We start from the raw sequence: 27,728 nt of genomic DNA, 5'->3' as shown, positions 1-27,728 counted from the left end.
GACAGAGATTTAGCAGGGGCTTTAGCCCCTGTATCTCCTGTATTCTGTCTTTGTATTGTAACTCTGGCATCATGGTTAGTTTCAAGCTTCCTCAGAAAAGCTGCGGCACATAAAGAAGCCTTAAAAGTGGACTAAAGCCTTCTGCAATGGTTGAAACATTCTAGAAAGCCTTTATCCCATTACAAATCGTTCCAAATGTCATCACCTTCTGATCCAGGGCAACAAATAATTGATATTAATGGGAATGGCTGTGCAAGGAGGGTGTAAGTAAGATTATATAGGATCAGTCAAAAATATCCTTGCCAAATCCAGCTCAGTCCTTTCAGATGGCAAACACCCATTCCTAAGTCTCCTGGTGCCAAATTCTTAGGGGCTCTGAGATTTGCAGTTCTCCCACAAAAGCACATGAGAACTTCAGTGCTCAGCCCTGAACTGTGAACTTGCACAGAATTTGGCCTGCAGATTTAAGAAGTTGACAAGACTTTGCAAGATATGGACTGCTTGTCTTAAGCTAGAATTCAGTAATAAATCATGCAGCAGTCTAGCAATTCAGTTACTTCGCCTCGTGCCTCCTATTCAATCTCATGTGCAATCTTAAAATTGTCATCATGGTTTGAGCAAGACCCCTGCTGAGAGTATGTGGCTTTCACTTGGAGGATCAAATACAAAATTCATCTCTGTGTTAAAATTGCTCTTCACACCTACTCTGCAGAATTTCCCAGGGCAAAAAGCAGTAGTTTCAGAGGTTTAAACTTTATAGGAACAACAGCATTAGATATTAAAATATCTCCCTCTGTAAAGGGATCCATTACTGTGAACATGTAAACAGTTCTTTGCAATGGATATTTTAGGTTTTCATACCTAGATATGCTCATACCTGAACTTTGCAGTGTTTTTAAAGTTCTGTATATATTTCCATTAGCACACTGAAATACAAAGAATATGAGTTTATTAAATCCATGTGTTAGGAAACAATTTTGTTCAGGTACTTTTTATTGAGTAGGTTCCAGATCTTTGCCAACAGTATTGTTGCACTGACATGGAGATTCTTTTACAGCTTAAAACAGAAGATCTGCAAACTTTTATTTGCACATTGGATAATAATTTAAAAAGCAAAATATTTCTGGTTCCATGTAGGCCAGTAAGTTCTTCACATGCAAAAGGAAAGCATGTGTGAGCTGCAATATATGAGGATTTTACTCTGTTTAAAAATATAGACAAGCATTTAAATTACATTTTAATACTTTTCCACTTGCTTTTAGATTCTTTGGCAAAAAAAAAAAACAAAAACCCTGTGACAGGTCAAGGTATTTTGCCTCCTTCCATGATGAAAATATCCTTTGTCTTTCCAAGAATTCCAAGTAGAATTGTAGTATACACAGCTGGGTTGTAGACTGGCAGTTTTGGATCTAGAACTGCATTTTTATATGAAAATTAATGTTACAGCTCCACTCCAGGAGTTGTATTTATTAGTTAAACATGGGTGCAAATCCTGCATTGCAGAACATGAGGTTCGACTTTTGGTCAACTTCAGATACCAACCCATTGTGTTTTCCTATGTTTTTGAAGCATTCTGCTTAGATTTTGCTATTTAACCATTGTTTATTTGATCTCTTGCATTGTACAAAAGTTCTGCCTTCATCTAATTCCCACAGAAACCAAGCAGTTAATACAACACCAAGAGTTAAAAATAACAGGGTTTTTATTCGTGGTTTTGAAGGTGTCTCCCACATGCAGCATAGGTTCTGTGGAGATTATAACTGTAGCAAACTGAATTATTCATATCATTGTCTAATTCTGCTACTGACAACTCTTGTTAATACCTTTTGCCAACAGAGGATTGCCACCCTGACTGTCACGGTAATTCATTTCTGTTGCATGACTTACTGTGCACTGTAGAACTTGTTTGTGCTGCAGCATGCTCGTAGTTCTGCTAGCTCAGGACATGGCTTTATTGGATGTCAACCTGGTTCATCATAACATGTACTGACTTCTTTGCTTGGTGTTCCCATAGCAGAGGATCCATTGTTGAAAGCCAGCAATGGAACCAATTCTGCTGCTTCTGAATCAATGGCAGAACTTCATTTAAGTATGACACTGGGAAAGCACATTCTTTTTTGCTTTGAGTTCTTCTCTGCAAAATTGCTGTTAGTCGTATTTTCCCATCTGGACACACCCTTTCTTTGTATTAATGCAGGGGGTTTTTAGATGTTGTTGTGGGGTTTTTTTAAAGCATCCCCACTATGCACCATCTAGACCAGTGTTTGATACATGACGCTGTGTCCACAGCCTGAGGTAGAAATTAAAGAAATGGTTACAGTTTATTCCATGGCAATTTCACAAAGCACTGAGTATCCCCAGATGCACTTAGCATGTTTCAGCAGAATCCTCTTTACAACTGGTTGGAGATTTCTCTCGGTCTCAGATTGTTTTGGATCAGGCAGTGAGGGCTGGCAAATATGACTGGGTTTTGGTCTCCCTTCCGTTAGGGGAAGCAGTGCCATTTCATCAATAGGAGCAGAGAATTTTATTATAAAATATGAGTTTTACTGTTACTTTAACACTGTTTTTTGTGGTAGTGTTGTGGTTGTTGAGCTGTCATATGTTAAAAACTTGTCCATAACTAGTCTTGGTTTCCCTTGTGTTAAAAACCTAACCCATTTTGTTACTGTAGCTGTATTAACATTCACCCTGTGCTTACATGACAAGTTCTTCAGGAGTTTATTTAAAAGCTGAGAGGTTTGTGTGTTTCTGTTTAGGGACCACCAGGACCACCAGGACCCCAAGGACTGCAAGGATCAAAGGTGATCTTCCTTACTTTGTTCATTGTATCTTAAGGGTGGATTATTTTCTGGTTTTTTTTAAATGATGTACATGTACAGGTAGATGGAGCTTTCCGGAACAGTTGTTTAATTGTGAATCTAACAAATATGGCATGTTTCCAACTTTATATCTCAATTCTTGTGATGTAGCTTTCCAGAATAGGTGCCTTGTTTAGTTGCCACACACAGATGCTTAACTAAGGACCAGCAAAATTAATTAGTACTGAAAGAGTGCAGAAGCACCTCACTCAGGGATCGGCACTGAGGTTGCTCCCGAGGACTTTGCAAAACAGCCACAGAACCAGACAGTGGCTCCCATGCCTCACTGCTGGCTGAGTGGGAGTGAGGTGGGCAAAACTGTGTGCAAGACCACTGGCCACCCTGTGAGTGCATGTGAATGCAGCTCTTCCATCACAGGGGCACCCACCCAAATAAGTGCAGTATTGTCTAATGTCAGTAAAAATTACAGTGTACACATGTGGGCAGGAGCCTGGCTGGAAAGCCAAGCCTGCCAATGCCACCTGGCTGGTGCTTATAAGTAGTACAGAAAGGTTACTGAGCAGCCCACACAGAGACAATGAGTACCATATGCTGCACTGTTCTGTAAAATTTAAATAATAAATTTGCCTATACTCAAAAAAGAAGTGTTGAAGTTAGTGGACTCTCCCTAAATGCTTTTAAACTAGTTGAGATGTTTCTCCTATTTCTTGAATACTAGATAGTGCATCTTCTGCCAGTGTCTCTATGGTATTCCAAGAGCAAATATATGCATCTTCAATAACAATACTAGACATTTCAATTTTAGATTTTATCCAGTATTTCATATGGAAATACATCACAGTACGCATGCACATTGTTTTGAGAAATTGTGAGAAACAAGGTTCATTCTATGTGAAAATTGATAATAGTATATACAGTTAAGTGTGCAGAAATTGCTTTTTGCATTATCATCTACCCAGCAATTCTGCAACATGCAGTATGTAGTAAAACAGAGAAGTTGGAGTGTGGAAGAGGTTGTGTTCCTTTATATAGGTGAGTGTTCTCATTCCAAATTTACAATGTAAAGCAGAATTCGACATCACAGGAGTTTGTTTCTAATGTCATCGACTCCATCCCTCACCATAACTTGTTCCCTTGGAGAATGGTACCCAGGAACTGGTCATAAGACAATGTGGTGAATGTGAACTCCTTCACTGGTTGATTTATAATAGGGAAAAAAACCATGAAGTCTCTCTGTACCTTACATAAATCAGGAGGCATGAGTCTGTATTTATTCTGGTAGCAGGCAAAGTTTCCATTGGATCGGGGTCCTTTCACCCCTTGGATTTTGTCTTCTTTTTCCTTCTTTTTTATGCCTTGTCTCACCTTTATACAACCCAAAGTTTGTATAATGTCATAATCAGGTGGGCTGTTTATTTAAAATAGATACTAAATATGTGCTTTTGACAGAATATTCTCTAGTTTTGTTGTTGTTAATTATGGGACTTTCTCTGGAGCTTTCCTCTAGTATCTGAGGCAGTTGGGATAATCCAGTTCTGTCTTACCTTTTGCAGGGTGAACCAGGATCCCCAGGAGCTCCAGGAGCTGATGGAGAGCAGGTATATTTTGCTTAAATCATATAGTGAAGAACATGTGGGAAACCATGTTTTTAAGAGATTATTTCCATGGTTCCAAATTGTAACTTAATTTTCATAATCTAAGTACTGTGATTATAATAATTAATAAATATCATTATAGTGCTGCTGCATACTTGGTGATCTAGTAGTGTATGCATTAGAATTCTGTTGATGTCTCTAGTTTTTTACATTACTTGCTGAATAAGTCCATATTTTAGGGTCCTAAGGGCTCAAAGGGAGACACAGGTGATCCTGGAATGCCTGGCGAAAAGGGAGGAATCGGTCTGCCTGGCCTACCAGTGAGTATGAAAAGTTAATTAAATAATTTTAGCAACAAATCTTTTCTTTTTTTCTCTCTTCCATTATCAGGAATTTCCAACAGTGCTGATAAATTTAAAATGGGACAGAAAGCACTGGGGAGAAAACTCTGAGATTGGTTCACACCAAATCTAGGAAGAGGTGTAAGATTGCCAGGTCTTTTCATTCCACATACAGTGAAAAAAAATACTGTGTCAGGAAGAAAGAGATTATTTGGCAGGCTGACCAAAGTTGTACCTCTCTTTTAACATATAGGACAACTTGGGAAAGGAGAAAGGAGCTATGTTTTGAATGGAAATTTCAGGTGACTTAGATTGAGGAGGGAGAAAAAAATGCATGAATATTTATGGGATGCATTCTTCTATTTTGTGTGTGTGTGTGTGTATATATATGTATAGATATATATACAAACACATGAAATTTCTCAGCAAAAAGAGAAACGGTTTAAAAATTGTATCCATAGTACAATATCATGAATGGAGTGCCAGTGTAAGGAATTGTCATAAATATTATGCTGCAACTGATAGCTATCAATATAAAAGCATATGTTTATATTACTTAAATATTATTTTTAAAGTACTGCCAGAATTTTTTAATTTCCTTTATATGTGTGCTGTGTTATTCTTTTTTTAGATGATAATTGTTTGGCAATAAATATTATAATTTCTAGATTGGTTGTTAGTAAGATTAAAGCTGTTTATAAATGCTGTTTTGTAATGATTTTTAGGGAGCCAGTGGCATGAAAGGCGAAAAAGGAGACGTTGGTTTGCCTGGTGCCCAGGGTCCTTCAGTAAGTCTTAGTGTGGCGTTGCAATGAACACAGGAGTCCAGCAGTGGTTCTCCAGCTTCTGATTCTGAGCAATACTTGATATTCATGACTGATCTTTCCTGAGAATAAACAGACTTCTGATAGTAGAGCTAAATACAGTTTAAGAAATCGTAATTTTGAAGAATATGTAATTCCTGTTCTGCTCTATTCTGTGACTATGAAAAAGTCCTGCTCTCTTCATTCAAAGCCTTCTGGCTCTGTAATGAGTGAAAAGATAAATGGGGAAGAAAGGAAAAAAACCCAAACAAACCATAATCTCTCTCTCAATACCTTATACTCTGGGAATCTCAGATAGTCCAGTGAGAACCAGGCTAGACGGGCTTCAGATGTGTGACCCAGGGTAGTGAGCTAGTTGTGTAAGACCAGACATTCTCCTGACTTTTTTTTTTCAAAGTATTGTAAAGGCATTACAAAACCAACCAAACAAACCCAAAAAAAACCCAAACAAACTGCTGCATAGTGCCTTTATGGTGTGGGTGACTTTGATTATCAGAGCACAGCAAGGTGAGGGACCTCAGAGAAGAGGTTAGTGACAGAAGCCATAGCTCTGAAAAGTCAAAGAGGCTCCCCTGTGCTATCACAGGCCACAGGAGGCACTCCTCATCTCTGAGTTTCTTTCTGTGAGAAGATTAGTTTGTTAAAAATTAATTCACTAATTTGTTCATCCTGTTCCGCTTACTTTCACTTGAAGGAAGACTTACAGTTTTCAGGAGATTTCACAGGTTGTGGAATCTGTCTTAGGTTTCAAAGGGCTTCTTGTTGCTGCTCTTGACGCCACTGAGAGCTGCTGCAGAAGTGCATGAGTCTGGAGACCTGAATTAGCATCCCTGCTGCCACTCTGCAGGTTACGACAGCAACCCATTGGGATTACATCCAGGAAGAGAGGGGATATTAAGCTGGGTATATCATCATGAAATTCTTTCCATGGATTTGCTAGGAACATGGAAAACCAGTGCAGAATATGCGTGCACTAAATGCTGAGCAACCTGATTACCTATTTTAATGACCTCAGAGAATTTTTGGTACAAGTGGGCTAAAAGAAATAAAAGGAGAGAAAGGGCAGTTTTGAAATTATGCCAAAGCCCAGCTTGAATTTAGTGTCTTTTCCAGTCGTCAGTGTTGAGGAGGAATAAAATAACACATCATCACCTTCTAGCTCTGTAGATTAAGTAGTACGAGAGAGAACTACAGAGCACATACCATAAAATATTAAAAGTCCAAGTATCCCTTCTCAGTACTGTTTGTTTTATGGGGATTTATTATTTTTCCCCCATAGTGTCTTGAAGTGTATCATAGACCCTAGGAATAAGAATCTGGAGGCAGGCACACTGCCATATGGCACAGGCAGATCTGCACTTTGGGTGCCCTGTCTTTCAAATCAAAATAATTCCCATTCCTAAAGCCCTGTCTAGATGCGCTGTCAGCGTTCACTGTTGCATAGCTATTTTTGTAAGTGCTTGCCAACAAGGGTCAGCCTGACTTCTGGTATTTTTGTGGGAGTTCTTTGCTCTGCATGATTTAATACCATTGTTTTTTATCTGTAGATGATAGGACCACCTGGACCACCAGGGCCACATGGTCCTCCAGGCCCCATGGTAAGCTTGGGAGGAACAGAGGGGCTAGAAATGGTCTGTGTCCTCTTACCACTTTATTGCCTGCTTACTAAAAGTGCTATCAGGATATGTGGCCATTGAAGAGGGGACTTAATTTGGAAATCTTTTTTGCATGTCTTAAAATCCTTAGGAGGTGGAGAAATAAATTGCACATTCTTATTATTGCTAATATGCTAATGGTCTGGTTCCTCCTCAGAATCAGGTGTTTATTGTTGCTTTATTGACAGCTGCATTTCTTTTGAGGGTAAAGAAATACAGGGGTAATTTGTATCCCTACAAAGCAAAAACTCAAAAAAACTGTGATGTATTTTCATAATGAAAAATGTTACTTTTATTTTCAGGGACCTCATGGACTGCCTGGCCCAAAGGTAAGTTAATATCTGTCTTGAATAGACAAGCTCTTTATGCCTGTAAAGTGTCATGCTTTGCTCTTGAATGCATGGAACTGTGTTTTGTCATATCTCATTTAATAAATGTTTCTGATATTCTTAAACCTTAAAGCAGATTTTAATATTAGCAGCTTAAAAGCTTTTTTAATTTTCTGCAATTTTTTCTGAGTAGTATTTCTCCTCAGCATCAGCTGAGTCCATTTTTTGTATGAATATTAGGAATGTGGCACTAAATTATTTGGCTTCCTGTTTATGGGCAAGCTACCATTGCATTTGGAATTACTTTGGAATACAGAAGCATGTTACAGGCTCAGGAAATGAAGTCAAATAAACTTGGCTTCATTTATGCTCTCTTGTATCTCCTGTTTCTTCCAGTCTCCATGGCTTTTGCTAGGTGACAGATATTTTGCTGACCAGTTCCTTCACATGTTATGCTGGTTCACCATCATGAACTGATGTGTGCATTTTCATGTTTTCCAAACTAGATTCATGATTAGACAGGTCTGCAATACAATTTGAACATTTTCCACAGCATAGATATTCTTTAGGGACTCTCTTAGCCCATCAGAACAGCTCAGGGGAGTGGAAGTGAATTTTGGCAGAATTGGAATATTTTAATTTGTGCTTTAATTCAGTAGTCACAGGTAAGCTAAAATTCAGCATGACACTGTATTCATTAAGGCCAGTGGTCTTGTCAGGCATGACCATTTAAATCACTATGGCTCCCTAATCACACCTTTCTCAAAAAGTAAGGAAGAGGAGGAAAGGGTGTTTCTGTTTAGTTTTGGGGGTTTATTTTGGGATTTTAAAGCTGCAAGACAGAAAATCACAGGTTTGACCCCTTGTGAGACTGTGTTACCTTGGCTCAAGAAACCTAAGTCATAAATCATTTTTTGAAATCAAGTGTGTTCCTTTTTAGCACCAGCCCTGCTTTACCTCAGGCTTTTGGCCTGAGACTCAGGCTTTTGTGGGATTTCTCAGGTCTGTTTCCAAAACTTCAGCATTTCCAGTGCTACTGCTCTGAAAGTCACATCGAGTCAAATAGAATACGAATGAAGAAATTGCTACTTGGGGTGCAAAGCAGGCAGATGATGTCTGGAGTTACTTAAAGGAGCAGACTGGGTTCTTCTGAGATTTTTTTTTTAAATATGAATATAATATAAGGTAACATAATACATCAAAGGGAAATCTAGCAATGAGGCCATGGGGAACAGCCTGGATGAAATACCCATGTATTTCTGTTTCCCAAAAGAGGCAGGTGTGGTCAGTACTCTCTTTGACTGAGCAGCCCTCATGCTGATGCAGTTTTTCATTATGAGAGAATGATTTATTGGCAGCTCTGAGCCCAGTATTGTCATCTTAGTGATGTTTAGTTTAATAGCCTGCGCATAATTTAATAATCACAATAAGTGCCATTTCTTACATTGTTAAAATTTCTCTGTATGAACTCAGAAACTGAGGACCTCCCAAATAGCTTGGCATTGTGTAACCTATACTGTTTCTTTTAACTTGTTACTGTTTATTATGTATGCTTAAAGGTTTAAAATATCTTTATGTAAGATTTTGCTGCAAATTCCAGTTTACTGTAAGGAAAAGTATTGCTCCCTTCCAAATGTACTTTTCAGGAGATTCCACTCCAGAAACTTACAATTTTGAGGCTTACTTTTATGAACGTTTTCTTTCAGTTTGAATTATCTGCATAGGGTGGTTTATGGGATTTGAAGAATTTCCAAAACCCCCTGAAACTCATGCTTAATTCAAACCATCTATCTATAGTGATAATTATTAGGAAAATATTTTAAAAAATCTGTTACCCCTAAGTTTCATGTAGTTTTTTCTACACAAATTTTAAATCTTGAGCAGACACCTCCCAAGTACTTTTGCCAACTATTAAATCAGTATGTAAATTGCCAGTAAGCTGAGAAGGTTGAATTTGTTTCAAACTGGAATTTGCAGCTACTTCTGAGGCTGGCTTCTTCTATCCCAGCTTAAACACCCATTATAGCACCAAAAATTTGGCATTTATACTTTTACGTTTAGGGTGAACCAGGGTTAAATGGTCTTAAAGGATTGAAGGGTGAACCAGGTCAAAAGGGTGACAGAGGGCCCCTTGGTCTTCCAGTAAGTAAAAAAACCCAACTATTCAATTTCAGTGCAAATCACAAACATCTCTTTCTACTCCTCATGAACAACTCTGATTTACTCAATAGCATACACAGAATATACCATGTTGGAGCAGAGCATCAGTCTTGTTTTGTTTTGTCCAAATCTGTGCTATCATCCCAAGTAATGTCCTTGTAAAACCCAGTGCTGTCAGGATTGGGTTTTTTTTGTTGTTGTTGTGTGTCAGTTGAGAGTGTTCAGTGTCACAAGGATGCCATCACCCCCATTGCATTAGTCCTGCTGTTATTCAAGTGTTGTATGGTGTTTCCATTAAAAAAAGGAGTCTTCCCTTTCCCCCATCTCCTCAGTTATTCTTCCTCTTATTGCACTTCTGCGGTTCAAATTGAGAGGTCTAATTGAGGAAAGCTAAAAATTTGTTTAAGGAATTTAGTTGCATTTTTGGGGTTTTTTTTCCCCCTGGATTTTTATTTTTGCCTTGTTCTTTAGAAAATTCCCATTCTAAACACTCCCGTGAGTGTTTGGCATGAATTTTTTCTTACAAGTTAGGTTGATAAAACAGAAAATACTTTATGTGTTTGAAAGCATGCTGAAAAGGCAGCTTTATTTTTTTCTCAGAAAAAGAGTTTGTTTTTCCTCTTTGCTGTTGTTATTTTATGAGGACTGCTCCCAGTGACTACATTGTTAAAAGTAAAATGGAGAAAAAAGACTTAGCTGACCCAAAGGAGCACAAACCTCTCTGATTAATATTTTCAAGAATTATGTGCAGGGCCTGTAGACAAGGTCAGCATCACTGAGAATTTTAACTTATTTTGAGAAAAATAAAACTCATTTTCACATTGACAGAGTTACATCTCTGTAGAGGAGGCCTGATCAGATGCTACAAGGTAGAAGAGATTCCAGAACAAAATATGCTACTAGGTTTTCCAAATTTACACAGACTGTGTTTTGCTCCTGCTTGCTACTTCTAAATGTCATTTTCAGGAGCAAAGTCCAAGAGCTTGACGCTCCAAAAACCAGCTCGTTTTATTGAGTTGGCTGGATATGTTAGTTGGGTTTCTTTGGGGTTGGTTTGGTTAGCTTTTTTAGGAGGGAGGTGTTCCCCAGGTTATTCCCGGTGTCCCGAGTGCTGGTGATTCGCACAGAATCCACGAGGGGTCCCCCCGGCCCCAAGGATGCTCAGGCTCACCGAACCGCAGCCCCTGCCTGGGAGTATAGCGGGAAAACAGGAAATGTGATTGTCTCCCGGGCTCTTGGAAATGAATGAGCCCATTGTGGTCAGGATCCAGATTTTGTTGGCTGCATAATGCAGTATTCTTGCACTTAAATATTTCCTATCGCAGTTAACACACATTTTTCTTCCTTTGTGTATACTATTCAGTATTGTCGCTATTTACAAATCAGAAACCATGCGAGTAAATGACAAAGCAAATATTTGTGTGTTCAGGCTCAAAAACACCCTAACATCTGGTGTTTGTAGCACTCCTATAGCCTGGCAATATTCTGCTCTAATATATTTGATGTGAGGGCAGGGGTGGGTCAGTGATGTTACACTGAAGCGAGAACAGAACCAGGCTCTTGGTGTTTCATGTGAATTTTTAACTAACATGCTGTAGTAATGTGATACCCACTCCAGAACCCTGTCACAGCGTGTACTGTACGTTTGAATTGTGTTTATTCATCAGCACCACTTACTAATCTCACGTTCTTGTCATTCGTGTCGTGCCCATCATCCATGCTTCCACCTAACCACACAGGGAGCATCTGGCTTAGACGGAAAGCCAGGAGCCCGGGTGAGTCCCTTGTCTTTCTGTGTCCCCTTCGTGACCGAGTCCCTGTGCTTCCCAGGGCTCTGCCAGCCAGGCTCCTCACTGCACACAGGAAGGAAGGCCAAATGCTGCAGGCACTTTCCATGTGGCAGAGGAGGGGGCTCCAAGCAGGTTCTTAGGGCGGTATGTGTGGGAAAGAGAATGTAATTCTCTGTAGAAGGAGCTCTGAACCTTAAAAAGGCAGCCTAGTTTTGATTTTTGGTTGGACAACTGCCTTGGTTGGGTTGCAAGTTTTCCTGGTAAGGTTAGGGATTTAGCTTACAGGAGAACATAGCTGTTCAGTGCTAATATGGAATCAGTGAAGGAGATGCAGATGTGCTGGGCTTCATCTACACACGTTGCTATATTTATATATATATTTATATATAACATCAGAGATGTTAAATCTTCTGCTTTCTTGAATGATAAAGAAATCTATGCAGTGGAAGAGTTGTAACTTGGAAGTAAGATTCTCATTGATCCCTGCAATAGCTAAGTCCATCTTACAGGTGGACATTTCAATTTAAAGAATAATCAATTTTAAAAATAAAACAATAATTTAAAATTTTTTTTGACCTTTCCATCTTCTTACAGTCAGTTGTAAGTCTGTAATCTTTGTAAGTCTGATTGCTTCCATGGATGTAGTAAATGCCAATAGAACGCTCTGCCTTGTAACACGGTAGGTTACAGGTGGAGTTTTGAAAGCCATATAGGTTGCAACAAAATTAAATCCGAATTTTCAAGAAGTGAAGACTGATTCCATGTTAGTTCTTGTGTACAAGACAGCTATTAAAGCTAAAGAGTTGTAAGAACTCACCCTCTCTCTTACCCTCTTTGTTCCTTTTTGTAGGGCATAGATGGCCCAGTTGGTCCCCATGGCCCTGCAGGTCCCAAAGGAGAGAGAGTAAGTATATGTTCCATGTGCTCCTCGCTGCAAAGTGACTGCCACAGTGGAAATGTGTCACATGGGGACTCATGCTGTGCCTGGATGTTACAGAACAGAGCAGCACCACACCTGTAGAGGAGCAGTCCAGAACTGTATATGCATTCCAGTCTCACACATTTATCTGTTTGAGGTTGACATTGTAACTCAATCACTTGAGGGGAGCTGGTATTTTGAAATGACTAATCAGTAAGAAATTGACTGGACTTTCTAGTTCACAGTGCCACAAACAGAACATGAGTTTCATTGGTTTCATTATGTTGTGCAAATTGAGAACAAGCTGGTACAAAAGAAGGTAGTGTGATCTGATTATATAAGAATGCAATGGCAAAAAGAAAGAGTGTTTCTCTCCTCTATTTCCTTAAATGTTTTTATCCAGGAAAAATATCTCCAGCCTCTGTAAAATTTAATTTTTTTTGTATGCTTAGAAGATAGGAGACCTGCTATTTAATTTTTAAATATTCACAATAAATTTTCTCCATTGGAAATAGGATAGGAACTCTAATCTTTAACTAAAAGCCTGTCACCTTTAACAATTCAGCCATCAACTTACAACAACCCAGAAGACAATATCCTAAAACCTCAGAAGAGTTACCAGTCCAGAACTTTGTCTCTTTGACTTCCTCAAACAAAACAAACACCTTTAATGAAACAACTGTGCTGAAACAACTTCAGACTGGCTGTAAAAAGGACACAGGCACATGGCAGAAGTCCAGTTAGCTTCATCTGAGAAAGCTAAGATTCTTTTTTACAGAGCTGTGTATTGATAAATACAAGACATGCAGCACAGTCCAAATTAAACTGTACAGTAGACTGCAGTTACCACTCAGGCTAGTTAAGTGCCTGAAGGACTTGAGTATTTTTTGTTTTTCTAGCGAATTACTGATTTCAATTCTTTTTTCTTCCTTCAGTTAGTACAAAATGTGTCTTCTGTCAACTCTGTGAAAAAATAGTTGGACATCATCTAATCTTAAGTAAAAAATTTAGACGAGATACACGTGTAGAAGTATATAAAAATACAGTACATTTTATGCTTGCATTATAACCTTTTATATTGAAGGATATGCATGTGTACTACCAGTTGAAATTCCATTGTCTTTGACAATGGAATATAATATAAGCTATTCTTCTTATCTGTGGAAGACAGCTACTATTTTTTTTTTTCTTGTGAGGGTATTCAAGGCCATAAGAAGTCATACAGCTGGATCTGGAATAAGCCCTACTGTAGCTGTTGAAAAGCAGTAGCTACAAAGGGGAAAGAATTTCTGTGATGTATGTCAGTAATTGCATGAGCACAGAAGGAGAACTTCACAAAAATAGAGAGACCAAGGTGTGCAGAAAATTCCTACACACCCACCATTTTCTGTGGAGCTAAATGAATGGGAGGAAGTTCACAAGACAGATGGAAGGTTTTTTCCCAAGCAGGCAACCAGCAGGATTGTTACTGCAATTGTTCATTTAATTATTCAATACCATTTGGGAGGAGAAAATGTTTGTAGCACAGTTATGTAACAGGTGCACAGTGTTGATATATGTCTCATTATTTAAATAACAAATCATGTATTTTTAATGCTGTTTTACAACTTGCATTTGCAACTGTTAAACTTGTGTAGGTGAAAGCAGGAGGGAAGCATTTTTGTCTGCAGATTTCAGGCTTTCCTTTTTAATTCAAACCAGTGCATAAGGCCAGTGTTCACTGTCACTGGATGGGGCCCCATTTTGTCTGTATTGATAAGAAAAACCTTGGGACAGTATAAATCCAGGAGGGCATTAGGGCTGTTTAACAGAATAATCATTAATTCATTGTTGCACAGGCTGCATTCAAGGTGATGCTCAGTTACTACTCTGAGGTAGAACAGACTGTTGTGCAAATTAGGGTGGGTTGTTGATGTTCAATTAACTATTAAAATAGAAAATGTCAGATCATCTTTATACAAAGTCTATTTAGACAGTGACAAGGCAGAATAAGAAAACATGACACTATAATTTGGTTTTATGTGATTCTTTGGTAGAAACCATAATTAATAATGTGAATTAATATAATTTATGAGGACAGTGTCTATTAGTTCTTACTAATTTTCAGCTATTGGAATTACATTTTGCCAGGTGCTTAAAGAGATTTTACTGAGACCATCTTTATTAAATGGAGGAATAGGTCATAATAGGCCTCTGAATCTGTGTACCTATTATTTTCACTTACATACTGTCTTGAGTGAAAGTAGAGAACACTGGAAAACAGACATCTTTATCTACTATTGATGAAAGGGGACATGTATGCCTGAAGGGTGATGACAGGCATAATGTATATCCAGCTTCTTGACCGGCTAAAGGAATCTGAGAGCTGGAAATAAGCATTTTCCTTTTTTATTTTTTTTTCATTGATGACAAAGGCCTGGTTTTGAGCTTGATTTTAGCTTGCAGATGTGTAGCTTGTGCAGCACTGTCATCATTATACACAGTTAGTACCAGTAGCTAACTAATAGCATTCTGTTTAATTAGGGTTAAAATATTTCTCACCATAACAATGTTATGAAATCTCCCTATCTATCCTAATGGAGGCAAGGATGTTATGAAATCTCCCTATCCAATCCTAATGGATTTTTCAGCTGTATTCATTCAAATTGTAACTCATGTTTGTCCATGATTCAGGAGACTAAAGTGAAATAGGGGGCAAAACCAAAAATTATGGTTTCTATTCTTTGGACACTGATGGTTTGTCTCGCAAAAAAAATGTAAAACAAAATCTTGAGGTTTTCCAATATCTGCTACCCTGAAGGAAATTGTGATGGCTGAGGGCAGTAGCTCATGACAGTCCATAAATCTCACATAATCCATGAACATTCAGGACCTCATCTGATACTCCAAACATGTTTCAGCATGTGCTTTGTATTGGACACAAAAAATTCTGAGAGACAGTTCTCCAAATGTATTCATACATAACAGACGTGATTGTTTCCTAGACTGATACATTCAGTATTTTTATGTCTGCCATATGTTTAGCAATGTTACAAGCCTATCTTGAGAGGACTTTATACAGTGATCTTGCTGTTGAAGATTAAAGAAAAAAATATGCTTAACTATGTCTTGACATATTTCAAGTACTGATCAAAGAGTTTTGTAGCTCTTACCTACATAGGTCAGCACATTAGTTTCTTCTTAGCAGAAAGATTTAGAGCTGCAAGGGACTTAGTGTTTTGAAAATCAGCTGAACCTCCTATTGTCCTGCCAGGGCATCCAGCCTGAATGCTGCTCAGAAATTAGTAACAGAATCCAGAAAGACCTGACATTGCACATCTCATTACCTCTAGACTAAAACAACTGCCCATCTAACTAAAATATAAAGTGTTTAAAACATATCAGATGTCACTTACTCCAAAAAACTCCTTATTGCTGGGATTATTCAACCACAGGTTAAGGTCCTGTTGTTTCTGGTGCCTGTCTTTTTGTATAATTCATTCAATGAAATTTAGACATAGCAGTCCATTTTCAGAGCTGTGCCAAGTACCTGGCTGTGCCAGTGATCACCGCTATTAGTTAGGTACACATCTACATCTCTGTTTTGTGCTTTTAATGATGGAGTCATTAATGAATTAATAGTAAGTAGTAAATAACCCAGAGCGTGCTGTACAGAGAGTTCTCTCACGAGCGTAAGTGCAGCAAATGCTGGGATGAAACACAGCACCTGTGCCCTGCAGGAAGCCCTGTGTTAGGGTGTGCTCAGCAAAGGGGGTGATGAAGGGATCCAAGTCATCCTGCATGACAAATCCAGAGTAGGACGTTTGAAAACTAGAGGTGGTCAGGATTTTTTTCTTTCATTTCACCAACACTTCCAGCCATTTAGTTCTCACCAGAGAAAAAATGTTTTTCTGATGGATTTCATTCAGAAGAAAGAACAGTCTGAAACAAGACTGCTTTCCACATCATCTTTGCAGCCCTGACTCCCTACCAAGCTCACAGGGACCTGTGCTTGCAGTTACATGGGCTAGTCCTGGCTGGCTTGGGAAGCTTAACTTCATATCAATCTTGATAAAGAAAAATTAGAGAGCAAAGATAATTATTACTGTCAGCCTGAAATTCGTTGCCTTGAAATTCCATTCCATTTGGAAAAGTTTACCCTGTATTAAGCTTGCAGAATGACTTTGGCAGCACTCCTCTGGAAACTGGTAATTTTTCCATGGATTTTAGTGCAGAATGAGATCAGACTTCTGGAGTAATCTCTGTACTTGTTTGTCTTGCATATTATTAAGTTGTTTTGATTTTAATAAACCAGAGTATTTATATCACTTATCTGGAATCCAGTATAGGATTTAGCAACACAGTACAGTGCATAGGATAATCTTCACAATGACACTGTTAATAGCATTGCTTACTTAAATCAAGCTTTGACTGACACATTATTTTTGCCTGTCACTGTGTTGCATCTCAGCTGCTGTGTGTGTATACAGCTTGATGCTATATATCCTCAGTTTTCATTACAACTTTGTATTTTTACTGAGAGCAACATTAAGCTGTCATAAGCTTAAACTTGACACTAGTGCGTGTTCAGTTGAAACATATTTTCAGTTACTAACGTATTTAGAAATGAATGTGATATCATATGCCTAAAAAGTCATTCTTCCTAGAAAGAATGGTAATACACACCTTCTCTTTCTCCTACAAACATTTAATAAAAACAAATTAGCTTGGATATTTTTCACTCAAAATACTTAGGAATGCATAAACTTTAACCTAAAGCACTTGGTAGAGATAATTTCTAAGATAGCCAATGTTTTTGTTTGCTTGTTCTGTAATCTTTTCTTAGGGTGAGAAGGGAACTGTAGGTGACCCTGGACCCAGAGGACCATATGGCTTGCCTGTAAGTTGCACAGAGATTGTACACACTGCACTTTTCATTCCCTCCCTGATTAAACTTTGTGTGCTTTATGGCTGATTTTCACCTAGCAGTAGAACTAGTTGGAAAAGGCAGAGATTGATAATAAGCCCTGACTGTGCAAGGTCAGTGTTCTGTATCACACTCTTGGGTTTCTACCCATGCACATAAAAAAACAGACCTGACATGAACCAGCAAGAGAGAGGAGATGCAGAATTCAGGTGCTCCTAGGTCAGCAGCCTTTGGCCATCAGCTGCCTAGGGACAGTGTGAGAGTGCTAGGAGTTCAGGAGGAGCTGTGGAAAGCTGTGAATTTCATAATGTCAGTGTGCTGCTTGGATTTCCATACTGCAAGGTTTCTTTGCCATTATGTTTTTGTTTTGTTTGTTGCTTTAGATACCCATTTTGTTTTCATTTCTGTGCCATCTACTCAGAAGTTATGTGAGAATTTCATTGTTTTTCACTCATAGGTGAAATTATTTGTTTTAAATCAATAATTGTAATTATGTTATCCATTTCTAAAATATGAGGGAGAGCTTCCTTTGGCCTGACAACGATATCCCCAAGAAAATCAGTTGACTTTCCCTGTTTACACTGCTAATAACTGGGTCAGGTGTGTACATATACACAAGTCTGTTCTGTACTTTGACGCAAGGAAAGTCATGTAAATGTGCTTGGCCAGGCACAACCAGCCTTTCCAGGAGACTTTTAGTACCCTCTCCAGTCTAATCCATTTGATTAATTAATTTAAGCTGGAATACAGACCTGTGGTTTAATTTGATCCATTTAATTGGATCAGGAGTCAGTGGCTGGAGAGTTTTCAGGCTCCATGGAGTGTTAAATTAACTTGTCATGCATTTTTATATGAGGGTCACCTTTGTGAGTTAATTTTTTTAAACAATCCTACTTCTGTTTCCCATTCCTGCAAACTAAAAATAAAATCTTATAGGTTTTTAGCTGGTTTTGTATTTTTCGCTTTCTCCTGGAGTCTCCCTGCAAACAAAATTTTACAGTCAAGCAAAATTTTGCAGCCAGGTTATCAGTTCCTGGAAATGTTAAGCATGGGCAGCAGTGTCCTTGTGTGAGGGAAGCTAATGCAGTTCCTGTGGTTCTTTGGCAGGGCAAAGACGGCGAGCCTGGCCTCGATGTAAGTAATGTGTGTGACCAGGGCACCCTCAGGGGTCGGTAAGAGTCTGCCAAGAGTCCCTTGTGGAGCACAGCACCTTTGCTGCCCTTTAGCATGCATGCAGACCTGCAGAGATTGTGCTGGGTGCTGTGTTTGCTCTTTCTCTGTGGTAGGGAGGACAAAGATTGTGCAATGTACAGCCCTTATCGACAGACACCAGCAGATAGTAGTGCTGAGCCATACAAGTTCTTGGTCCTTTAGATGTCAGTAGGCTGAAAAAATGCTTGCTAAGAAAATATTCAGATGACTCATTTGTAGAAGAACAAGGGGTCACTTGCACTTAGTTAACTAAATTTATTTTAATTAAAGAGCATAATTTCATCGCCTGTAACAGATATGTTTCAAAACATCGGTTCTTTCCTTGGCATGCTAAAAAGACTTACTGAAAGTCCTTTTCTGTAGTCCTACACTGAAATCCCTAACTTGGAGGAGTCTTTTTAAGAATGCACATATGCTATGTAGCATGGATGATGGCTTGTTTGAGTGGTATGATTTCTTTCTGTAGCTGCCAAAATGTTTCTACCAAACTCTGTGGTTTACTCATCTCACATGCTCTTGCATCCGTGCATGTGTCCAGACATAATATGTGTACAGAGCATGTAGTGAAATAATCTTTTTAGGTTTTCCAGGAGTATTTGAGAACTTAATCTGTGTGTTAATAAAAGTCAACCTATCTTTGTCCGCTTTGTTTTTATAGGGTTTCCCTGGTCCTCGAGGAGAAAAGGGTGATATAGGAGAAAAGGGAGAAAAGGTGACCAGTGTTCATAAGTGTTGCTTGATTCCTCAGCTAATCACTTCTGCTGTCTTTACACTGTAAATGGTCCCATTAAAACTTACCTTTGTTTTTACTGTGTGCCAAAAGGCAAGTCACAGATACAAGCTAGAGCAAAATCATGAAAAACCACAAAAATGTATGTACAGGACTAGAAATATCAACATGTCCCAAAGCACAGCCTTTTTTTTAGGCTTGTTTTCTCTAATCCATCCTGCACTTGTTGAAAGTTCAGAAATATTTAATGCAGACATTAGTTGTGGTAGTGATTTTATACTGAAGAGCCCAGCTGTTTCCCTGGCAGTATTTGCACACTAATGGTTGATCCTGGTGTAACATGTCTGTACATGCTACCTGTCCCACCAAGTGTCTGAGACAAGAACTGTTTGAGTTTTTGGTTTTGGCAATGTTTTATTTGCAGTTAAGGACCTTGTGATACTTCTGGATTGAAATTGAATCATATACTCTACCAATCTGGTAAAGCAACTATTCAGTGAAGTTAACAGAAACAGCCTGACTTCATTTTCAGTGTCCAGACACAGTGACTTGGAAATCTGTTTAGTAAAAAGCAATGCAGGACTTAATGTGTGTAGAGAAACTTCATGAGCAAATCTCTTCCATTTCTATCCAACACAAACCCAGCTGCTAAAGTTGCTGAGTTAGAACTCACACCAAGCCACTTGATGCAAAAGTCCATGCATGCACCAGATGATTTTTCTAGCTCAGACCATTGTTTTTGTCAAGCTGACATATGCAGGGTTAGGCTGGCTTAATTTCTCATTACGGTGTCCTAAACAAGAAGCAGGGCTAAAAAGTCACCATGAGTGTTAGAGTTCATCTCCATTTCTTAATCTCGTTAGGCTAAACACTTCCCAAGGATGCATTGAAAAGGGTATAATGACATTCATCCTTCCCTTATTTCCCTTGGTATATTGCTCTTTCTTTTGAGCTCAGAGATCACTGGTAAGGTACTGATTTTGCAGAACAAGAGGTTTTTTTAAGCAGGTACTCCATGAATATTATAAAGGCAGTGTTTGACCTGGCAGAGTAATCAGTGGTGAGCCCTTGCTTGCTCTCAGAGTACAGGTCTGTCTGCCACCAGTGAACAGATTTGCTCCTTGAGGGCAGTGTCAGTTGAAAGGTGTAACAGATAACTGCCAGCTCAGAGAGGTGATGGTCAAAATGCTCTTTGTGCTAAGTGGGAGTTACAGCAGGTGCCAAATTGAGTGAGCTTAACAGTGTGTTCTCACCCTGGAGTACGTTCAAAGAGTTGTGTCCAGAAGATAAAAATGAGTAATTATGCCTCTCAAATCAGTTCCAGTGAGGTTGCTTGAATACTGCAGATGGTCTTTTGAGCTTCACACTTCAAGAAAAAATTGGAAAGTAAGGTTACCAAGCAGGGATCTGGGGCAAATACAACCAGTAGCAGAGGGTGGAGGAGCTGGACTGGCTTAGTCTGGCAATGGGATGGCCAAACTACTCAAAAGGGGAGATTAAGAGGATAGAGGAAAGCTTTTCTGGATAATGGCAAATGGGGTAACACAGGACCACAACGTGCTCCTGAGAGGTTCAGAGCAATTGTTCACAAGGAGGACAGCACAGCACTGGGACAGAGAGGGGTCTGAACCCCTGCCCGAGGAGCACTGCAGAACCTGGTCTGGTCTGACCTGACCTAGGGTCAGGAATCATCCTGATCACAATGGGAGTCTTAGGCAACCTCCAGAATTCCCTTTCAGCCAGACTTTGAGTTTCAGCAGCTAGAGCAGATAGGCAGACAAATTTTGGCCACCAGAGCTCCAGAATATTTCTGGAAGAAAAGATGGAAAGCTGGTAAAAAGTTCACTTATACAAATATAATGTGAAAATTGAACAGATGAGATTCAGCACTCAGGATGTAAAAATGTTTTAATGTTCCAGAGTCCAGTGTGCTGCTTTTGGATATTAGACTTGATTCCCAGGGACTGACTAGATAAGTCAAACATGGGACTTCCAGTTGCAAGGGAGTGAGGGAATTTTATGTGGGAATGGTGTGTGGCAGGTGAAAGGCTACACCCTTTTCAGAGTTCAGTTGTCATTTAGGCTGCCTGTGGAGACTTGTTCTTTTGGGCTGCAGGACACATCTCCTAGGAACTCTGGTCCTCCATCCTCCTAAAAATTCATGAAAAGGCAAACTCTGTTTCCTGAGGAGAATGCATGGGATAAAGTAGTTAGCAAATCTGATACATGTTTCAAATAACGTCCCGCTATGTGGACTTTCAGAAAGAGGATTGACAGGAGGTCTGTAGGGCAGAAATGGAGACTACCTCCATTGAAATGGAGGCAATCTCGATTTTAAAAATTCACCTTAAATGGAGGCAATCTCCATTTTAAAAACTCACAGAGTATTTAAGGCAACCTAGGAGGCAAAGGAAGGCCTTTCCCAGTGAAAAGTCAGGGAAGATACAGCTGAGACCTCTGTGGAAGACACTTCCATTGCACATTTTTCCCATAAACTAGGGAATATTTATATCATTCAAGCAAACTTATTTCACCAAAATTACTTTAGCTGCATCGATAGTTTATTTTCCAAATAGAAAGCTGACTCTCAAAGGTTACAAAGTAATGCAATTAATCCAAGTTCTCATTATAACAAGTCTTCTTTGTTCTGGAGGTTTTCCTTGTGTAAATTACTAATTATCTATGACCAAACTGGTGTAACAGCACCCATTTCAACAGATAAACCATTTTTGTAATAACAGATAAACAACTTGACCATCTAGCTTATGATTTCTTGGGTTTTAAATATTTGTTAATATTTAAATAAATATTTTTCTAAAGTATTGACTATTGGTCTCACATCACACAAATTGAGATTAATGAATTTCTAGTTAAGAAACTTAAATTAAAAATATCATTATGAACATTCTAAAGAGAACCAGTGACACTTTTTATAGACATGGAGGGAATAAATCTTTACTTCTTAAGTTTGAGACGAGGTCTAGACTTCTGATCTGTATTTTAGCCCATCTGTAGTTCTGCTACAGTGAAAGCAGGTCAGTGTTTGCATTATGTCTTCTTAACATGGCTGTAAAAATATTTTTTTAAGTGTTCTAGCTGTAATTACTCATAAAAACTTATAGTCCAGGAGCACTCATCACAAAAAAGGTTTGTATTTTCAAGTTGTATGAATAGAAAAAAAATTCTTTCAGAAACAAATAAGCTTTACCCAAAGTTAGAGATTGTGTTGTGGGGAAGGGAGGGAAGTGGCCCCAGTCCAGATGCACGGTTGTGACTGTTGTTATGGATTTGACAGGGGAGCATGGTGTGTCTGAGCAAAGGATGAAAAGACATTATCCTTTTCCCCTACAATCTGCATTGATGAAAATCTGTGCATGTGAGGATTGTAGATTGTTCCAACCATAGTGGTGTTGCAGAAGTGCCACAATTTTTTATTTCTCTAGGCTCTGAGGAAGGACAGAAAGGAGTTGGTTTTTTTAATCCTCATGACATGTAGAATCCCAGAACTCCTGTGAGTTTCTATAGTTCAGGATAAGGAGTAAAGATCAAAGATTAAAAAGAAAGAACTCAGTCTGTGGAAAAAGTGGTAAAGTACCCAGGAAATTCAGACTTTTTTCTACACAGGTGACTGCTGCATTGGTTTGAGTAAGATCATAGATCTGCCTGCAAAACTGGAAGTTGAGAATAGTTACCCTCTGGCTTGTAAAACAAGAAGTTATAGAGACAATCTGAAAATTTTTTAAATAGTCAGAAACCACACTGTGCTGTTCATTTTCAGAATCCTTTTTGGAGTATGTCCATGATTTGTGCTTGCATACAATCATTGCAAATACATTGGTCTTACATTGAGCACAAATAGCATAGAGCAATGAACTCTGCTACATTGTCATCTTTGTAGGTTTAAGATGGAAATGTAGCCAGTTTATGATTCTTGTCTTGTTAGGATTTTTTTACATCACAATCTTATCATTTCGTAAGGATCTTATCATTGGTATCATCTTGTAATGTTTGAGTTGCTGTTTTTCCAAATATTATCCTGTGACCTTTTGGCACACAGAAAAGACAGACAAGTAACTTTGCTTCTATCATGACATGGATGCAGTATGTTTTGTTCATGGAACATTTTGTTTTATTTGAATGTGTCAAGTATGCTGTTATGTGAAATGACGAATGTGCTTTTCTTCCTTTTAAAAATATTATTTATATAAAAATTTTAAAGTATAAAATTATTTTTCTCTATTGTTAATGGATTAAGCCTTTCTGTACTGGTGTGGAACAAGTTAAATGTCGATTTAATATGCTTCACCAAAATCTGTCTGTCTTTCCAAAGGGGCATTCCTTCCTTCTCCTTCTACCCTCATTCCTTACAGTTCCTCTGTCTTTTTTACCCTTTTCCTCACAAATTAAATCCTTCCAATAGCCACAACCTCACTTGCTGGTTCTCCAATGTTATACTAATTTTCCTATGACTATTTTTCCCATTTCTTTGTGATATCCTGATTTACTTATCCTTCCTATCCCATTTTTTACAATCCTAGTCCAATTTGTTATTTTTTTAAGTGATCCCTTTTTGATTTTTGTGAAATTGAGAGCAACCTGAAACTCATTTACCATTGTGATCAACTGGTGTGAAATCAATTATAAAATAAACTCTCTAAACCTCTTGTACTGCTTGAAGGTGAGGTCATCTTTGCAGGTAGCTTTGTTGAGGGGAATCAACTAATTTCCATGAGAATGAAAGCATTGGAAGTTTCACATTTAAAAAGAAAACTCAGTGTGAAATCAAAGGACGGAATTTTGATAAAACAAATAGATGAAACATTGCCTGCAGCAGAGAGAATATTTGAATGCTGAAATGCTTAAAAAATAATGTAATTATCACTTCTGGTTACTTTATGATACCGAGACAATATGAAATTGTTGACAGTGTCATAGCACCTCTCCATCAAGCAGTTTGAGTGTTTTGATTCCTGTAACAGGGTTTGAAATGGTCGTGTTGTATTTGGAATGACAGCAGTGCACCCTCAGTGATGTCCATGGGTTTCCATGGACACCACAGAGAACAGGATTTGTTCCAAATTCTTACCAGAGTGCAGAGGGTCAGTTAGTAAAGGATGCTCCTGGCCAGGTTCACCCTTGATGTGACACCCTGGAAGCTGATGGAATTGAGTCAGTCATCCCTGTGAAGCATCTGTGCCACAGGTCTTTTATCAAAAAACTCTGCTGATAGATTCTGCTTTCCCAAAGTTACTTCTGTCTAGTGGTAAATCCTCTGGGAAGCCGACAAGTTCAGCTTAGTGAGCATGTACCCTTCAGTGCTTCACTTACCAAAATAGGAGGCCTCTTATTTTGGACTACAGATTGGAGGGATTTGCAGATTTGCCTCTGTCTCAAGAAATCAGTTATTTCAAGCCCTGTTCTAGGTTTCAAAACATTCATAAGACTGATATGAAATACCAACACAAAGTAATAGAGACTGATTGCAGTTCTTGCTTGTGATCATATAATTTATTTTTCCACAAAATGCACCATCCAAACCAGAACACAGTGGTAAGTGTCCTTTCAGCTCTCCATTGGCTTAAAAAGAAAAAACCCAAACTTTAAACCCAATATTTCTTTATTTTTTCGAAAGAATGAAACTTGTTTTATCCAAACCATTGTATCCACAGGGGGAAAAGGGAAAGAAAGGCAAAAAAGGGCCTAAAGGGGAGAAAGGAGAACAGGGTGCTCCTGGATTAGATGCACCTTGCCCATTGGTACGTGTCGCTTGTGTATTGGAAGATCAGTCATCCTGCTGTAAACTGATGGAATAATAAAGGAGGGGAGAGGAACAAGCACCAGCTACTGTGTCACCTGTTGCCCTTTGTTAACACAGCTTCATCTCAAATGCAAATTCTGGAGTGCAAATTCTTGTAAACCTCCTAATTGGGGTTAAGACTTAAGACCTTTGGGCTAAGTTTGTGAGGTTTTGATAGTGGGTTTTTTTGGATTTTTTTTTTACTTTTTTCTGCAAAATACGTTGGAAAGGAACCAAATTTGAATGTGCCAGAACGAGTGCCCCACAGGTTTAAATCATAAGCAGTCAGCTTGCTCCTCTTGCCTCTGTGATGTTTTTTGTTCACTCCATTTAAGTCAATACTGAAGACATTTCCTTGACAGTAACATTGCAAGTTAATCTTTACAAACAGGGATTCCGTGGAATTAAGGGGGAAAAAGGGGAGCCAGGCCAGCCTGGCCTGGATGGGCTGGATGCCCCTTGCCAATTGGTACAGTATTTCTCTTTCCTACCAACCCTGCATGCAGTTCCTTTGTTTGTAGTCAGCCGTTCTCAATGTAAAGTAATGTTTTTCTGAGCTGACTTTACATTTTTCACGTAACACGTGCATGTGCATGAACAAACCAGCTGCTTCAAGTGATCATAACTGCCGTGAGAGAACACACCTTTTTGTTGACACCTTAAGCCTAACTCTCAGCAGTTTGCTCCCATATCACCTGGTAATTTTCAAGTTTATGTCCTTCCTACATTTTCCCTGAGAATCATTGGTTTGTTACTTTCCTCGCAAAATACCCATTGCCTCACTCACCCTGAACCCAAGTTGTAGAAATCCAGCTCAACGTTCACCTCTAATCAAGTCTGGTGACTTCTGTCTGCACTGGCTCAGTTCCACATCCTGGCCTGTTCTGTAGCTACTCTGCACCCTGGCCTTCCTTCCAAATCCATGCCATCTTAGGGGCATGTTTTCACAATTTGGCCAAAATGAGAGTCACAAACAGAAAGATGTAAATACTGTTTCTAAAAATCAAGGTTTCCAGTAAGCCAAGCTGGAGCTTGGCTTCCAGACTATCCACAGGTAATGTTTGTGGTGTCTCGCCTGTTCATCAGAGTATTCAAACACATCTGGAAATAAAAAGCTTCCCTGATGTTTGTAAGAATATAATGGTCTGCAGCCCAAACCCTCGTTGTCTTTGTTATTTAATGTCCTCAATTTAATGGTCTTACCCCTGGAACTTACCCTTCTGGAATACACACAACACTCCCCACCCTATGCTAGCATGAATTCAAGTTCCCACCTATACTAAAATGCTACTTCTTGACCCTCTCCCTTGTACCAATCTGGCAACAGTGATTTTTATTTAGTGGTAAAGTAAGTTGGAACTCTTTTCCATTTAAGAGAGGAAACCCCAAATGAATAGTAGATACACATTCCCTAAAGATGCAAGGAAGATTTTCTTTTTAATTGTTCACAGTAAAATTTGATCTGCATGTTCTGATATTGTTTGGTGGTTAAGCACGGTTCTCTGAGATGAATGTTAAATTTAAGTGGGTTTTATTTTGACTATAGCACTTCTATTTGAAGTCAATTGCTTTTTAATTGTAATTACATAGTCCATTAAGATTATTCCATAGTCCATGTTGTTTGCTTCCAATTAATGGTAACCATATCTCATATTTTGTTGGGGATAATCAAGCATGCTTTTGTAATTTAAAAATGTTTCTCTGTTTCTCTATTATTATTTATATCTGAAGATTCACTAACAATTGTTGATGGATAAAAAATATTCTGTTTGTGGATAATTGCTAGAATAAGCTGTTTAGCATGCAGCACTGTTTCTTGTTTAGGCAGCAAATCATTCACATCAGACCACATGCAAGTATATTCAAAAATCTGTACTAACCATTATCTTCACATGTAGGTTAACACTAAATATTGGTATTCTAAATTCTAAGAAATCTAAAGGCCTGATTTTTTTTTCTGCTTAAGCATAGTCTAGTTACATTGTATGTGCTCCTAATTCTGAGCATATAACTCCCTGAATAAACACTGGGCAGCCATGTAAATCGGAATTAGATCCATGAAAACCAGTATGACTCTGGTCAAAAGCTGGCCCTGATCTTACTGGATGCATGGAGATACATGAAGGTAGAAATGATACATTAAAAGGAGTGACTCTCACTAACATGAGAAGAAATTAGATGGCCATATTGCCCAAGCATTGAAATAATCAGTGGTGCTGTACTGCCCTGCTCTCACTGCTGATGTTTTCTTCCACTGTGTCACTCAAGGTGTGTTCAGGCCTTAGGATTTCGCTGCTTCCTTCAAAAACTGATATTGAAAGTGAAAAGATCCTACTCCCATTCGAGTCTTGCTGTCCTATCACAGGGTGACCTTTGAACAAGGGGCCCATAAAATGTCATACTCTCAAGATAAAAGTAATAGTATTGTTTTTCTCACTGATCTTGTACGTTCAGATACAGATTATTGTGAATAAAACAGATTCTACTTAAAATAACATGTAACCTGAGCTCTAGTAGCAATAAGAAACTAGTTCTAATAATCTAGAAAAAACCCCAAATCTTTATGGCAGAGAAGTGCATGTATATATTTACAGTGTAAACCTTCCTGCCTTTGGCTTTTCCCTCACTTTGAGAATAAGAGAGGAAAT

At 38.7% G+C, this 27,728-nt stretch overlaps 1 protein-coding gene across 1 annotated transcript in view; it reads left to right on the top strand.

Annotated features, from left to right (window-relative positions):
* The window catches only part of COL25A1 (collagen type XXV alpha 1 chain), a 297,986-nt gene that overhangs the window by 263,489 nt on the left and 6,769 nt on the right, over positions 1 to 27,728 (top strand). Inside the window, exons 24-35 of the mRNA XM_039710662.1 lie at positions 1,837 to 1,860; positions 2,760 to 2,804; positions 4,376 to 4,420; positions 4,657 to 4,737; positions 5,484 to 5,546; positions 7,130 to 7,180; positions 7,540 to 7,566; positions 12,367 to 12,420; positions 17,261 to 17,314; positions 18,449 to 18,475; positions 19,212 to 19,265; positions 25,472 to 25,549. Coding sequence (XP_039566596.1) covers positions 1,837 to 1,860; positions 2,760 to 2,804; positions 4,376 to 4,420; positions 4,657 to 4,737; positions 5,484 to 5,546; positions 7,130 to 7,180; positions 7,540 to 7,566; positions 12,367 to 12,420; positions 17,261 to 17,314; positions 18,449 to 18,475; positions 19,212 to 19,265; positions 25,472 to 25,549 — 603 coding nt within the window. The remainder of the gene's footprint in view (positions 1 to 1,836; positions 1,861 to 2,759; positions 2,805 to 4,375; positions 4,421 to 4,656; positions 4,738 to 5,483; positions 5,547 to 7,129; positions 7,181 to 7,539; positions 7,567 to 12,366; positions 12,421 to 17,260; positions 17,315 to 18,448; positions 18,476 to 19,211; positions 19,266 to 25,471; positions 25,550 to 27,728) is intronic.

The sequence above is a fragment of the Passer montanus genome, unplaced genomic scaffold (genome assembly GCF_014805655.1).
Source record: "Passer montanus isolate IOZ18808 unplaced genomic scaffold, ASM1480565v1 scaffold23, whole genome shotgun sequence".
Lineage (NCBI taxonomy): Eukaryota > Metazoa > Chordata > Aves > Passeriformes > Passeridae > Passer > Passer montanus.
The sequence above is the reverse complement of the archived record's forward strand: the minus strand, read 5'-3'. Positions and strand labels throughout refer to the sequence as shown.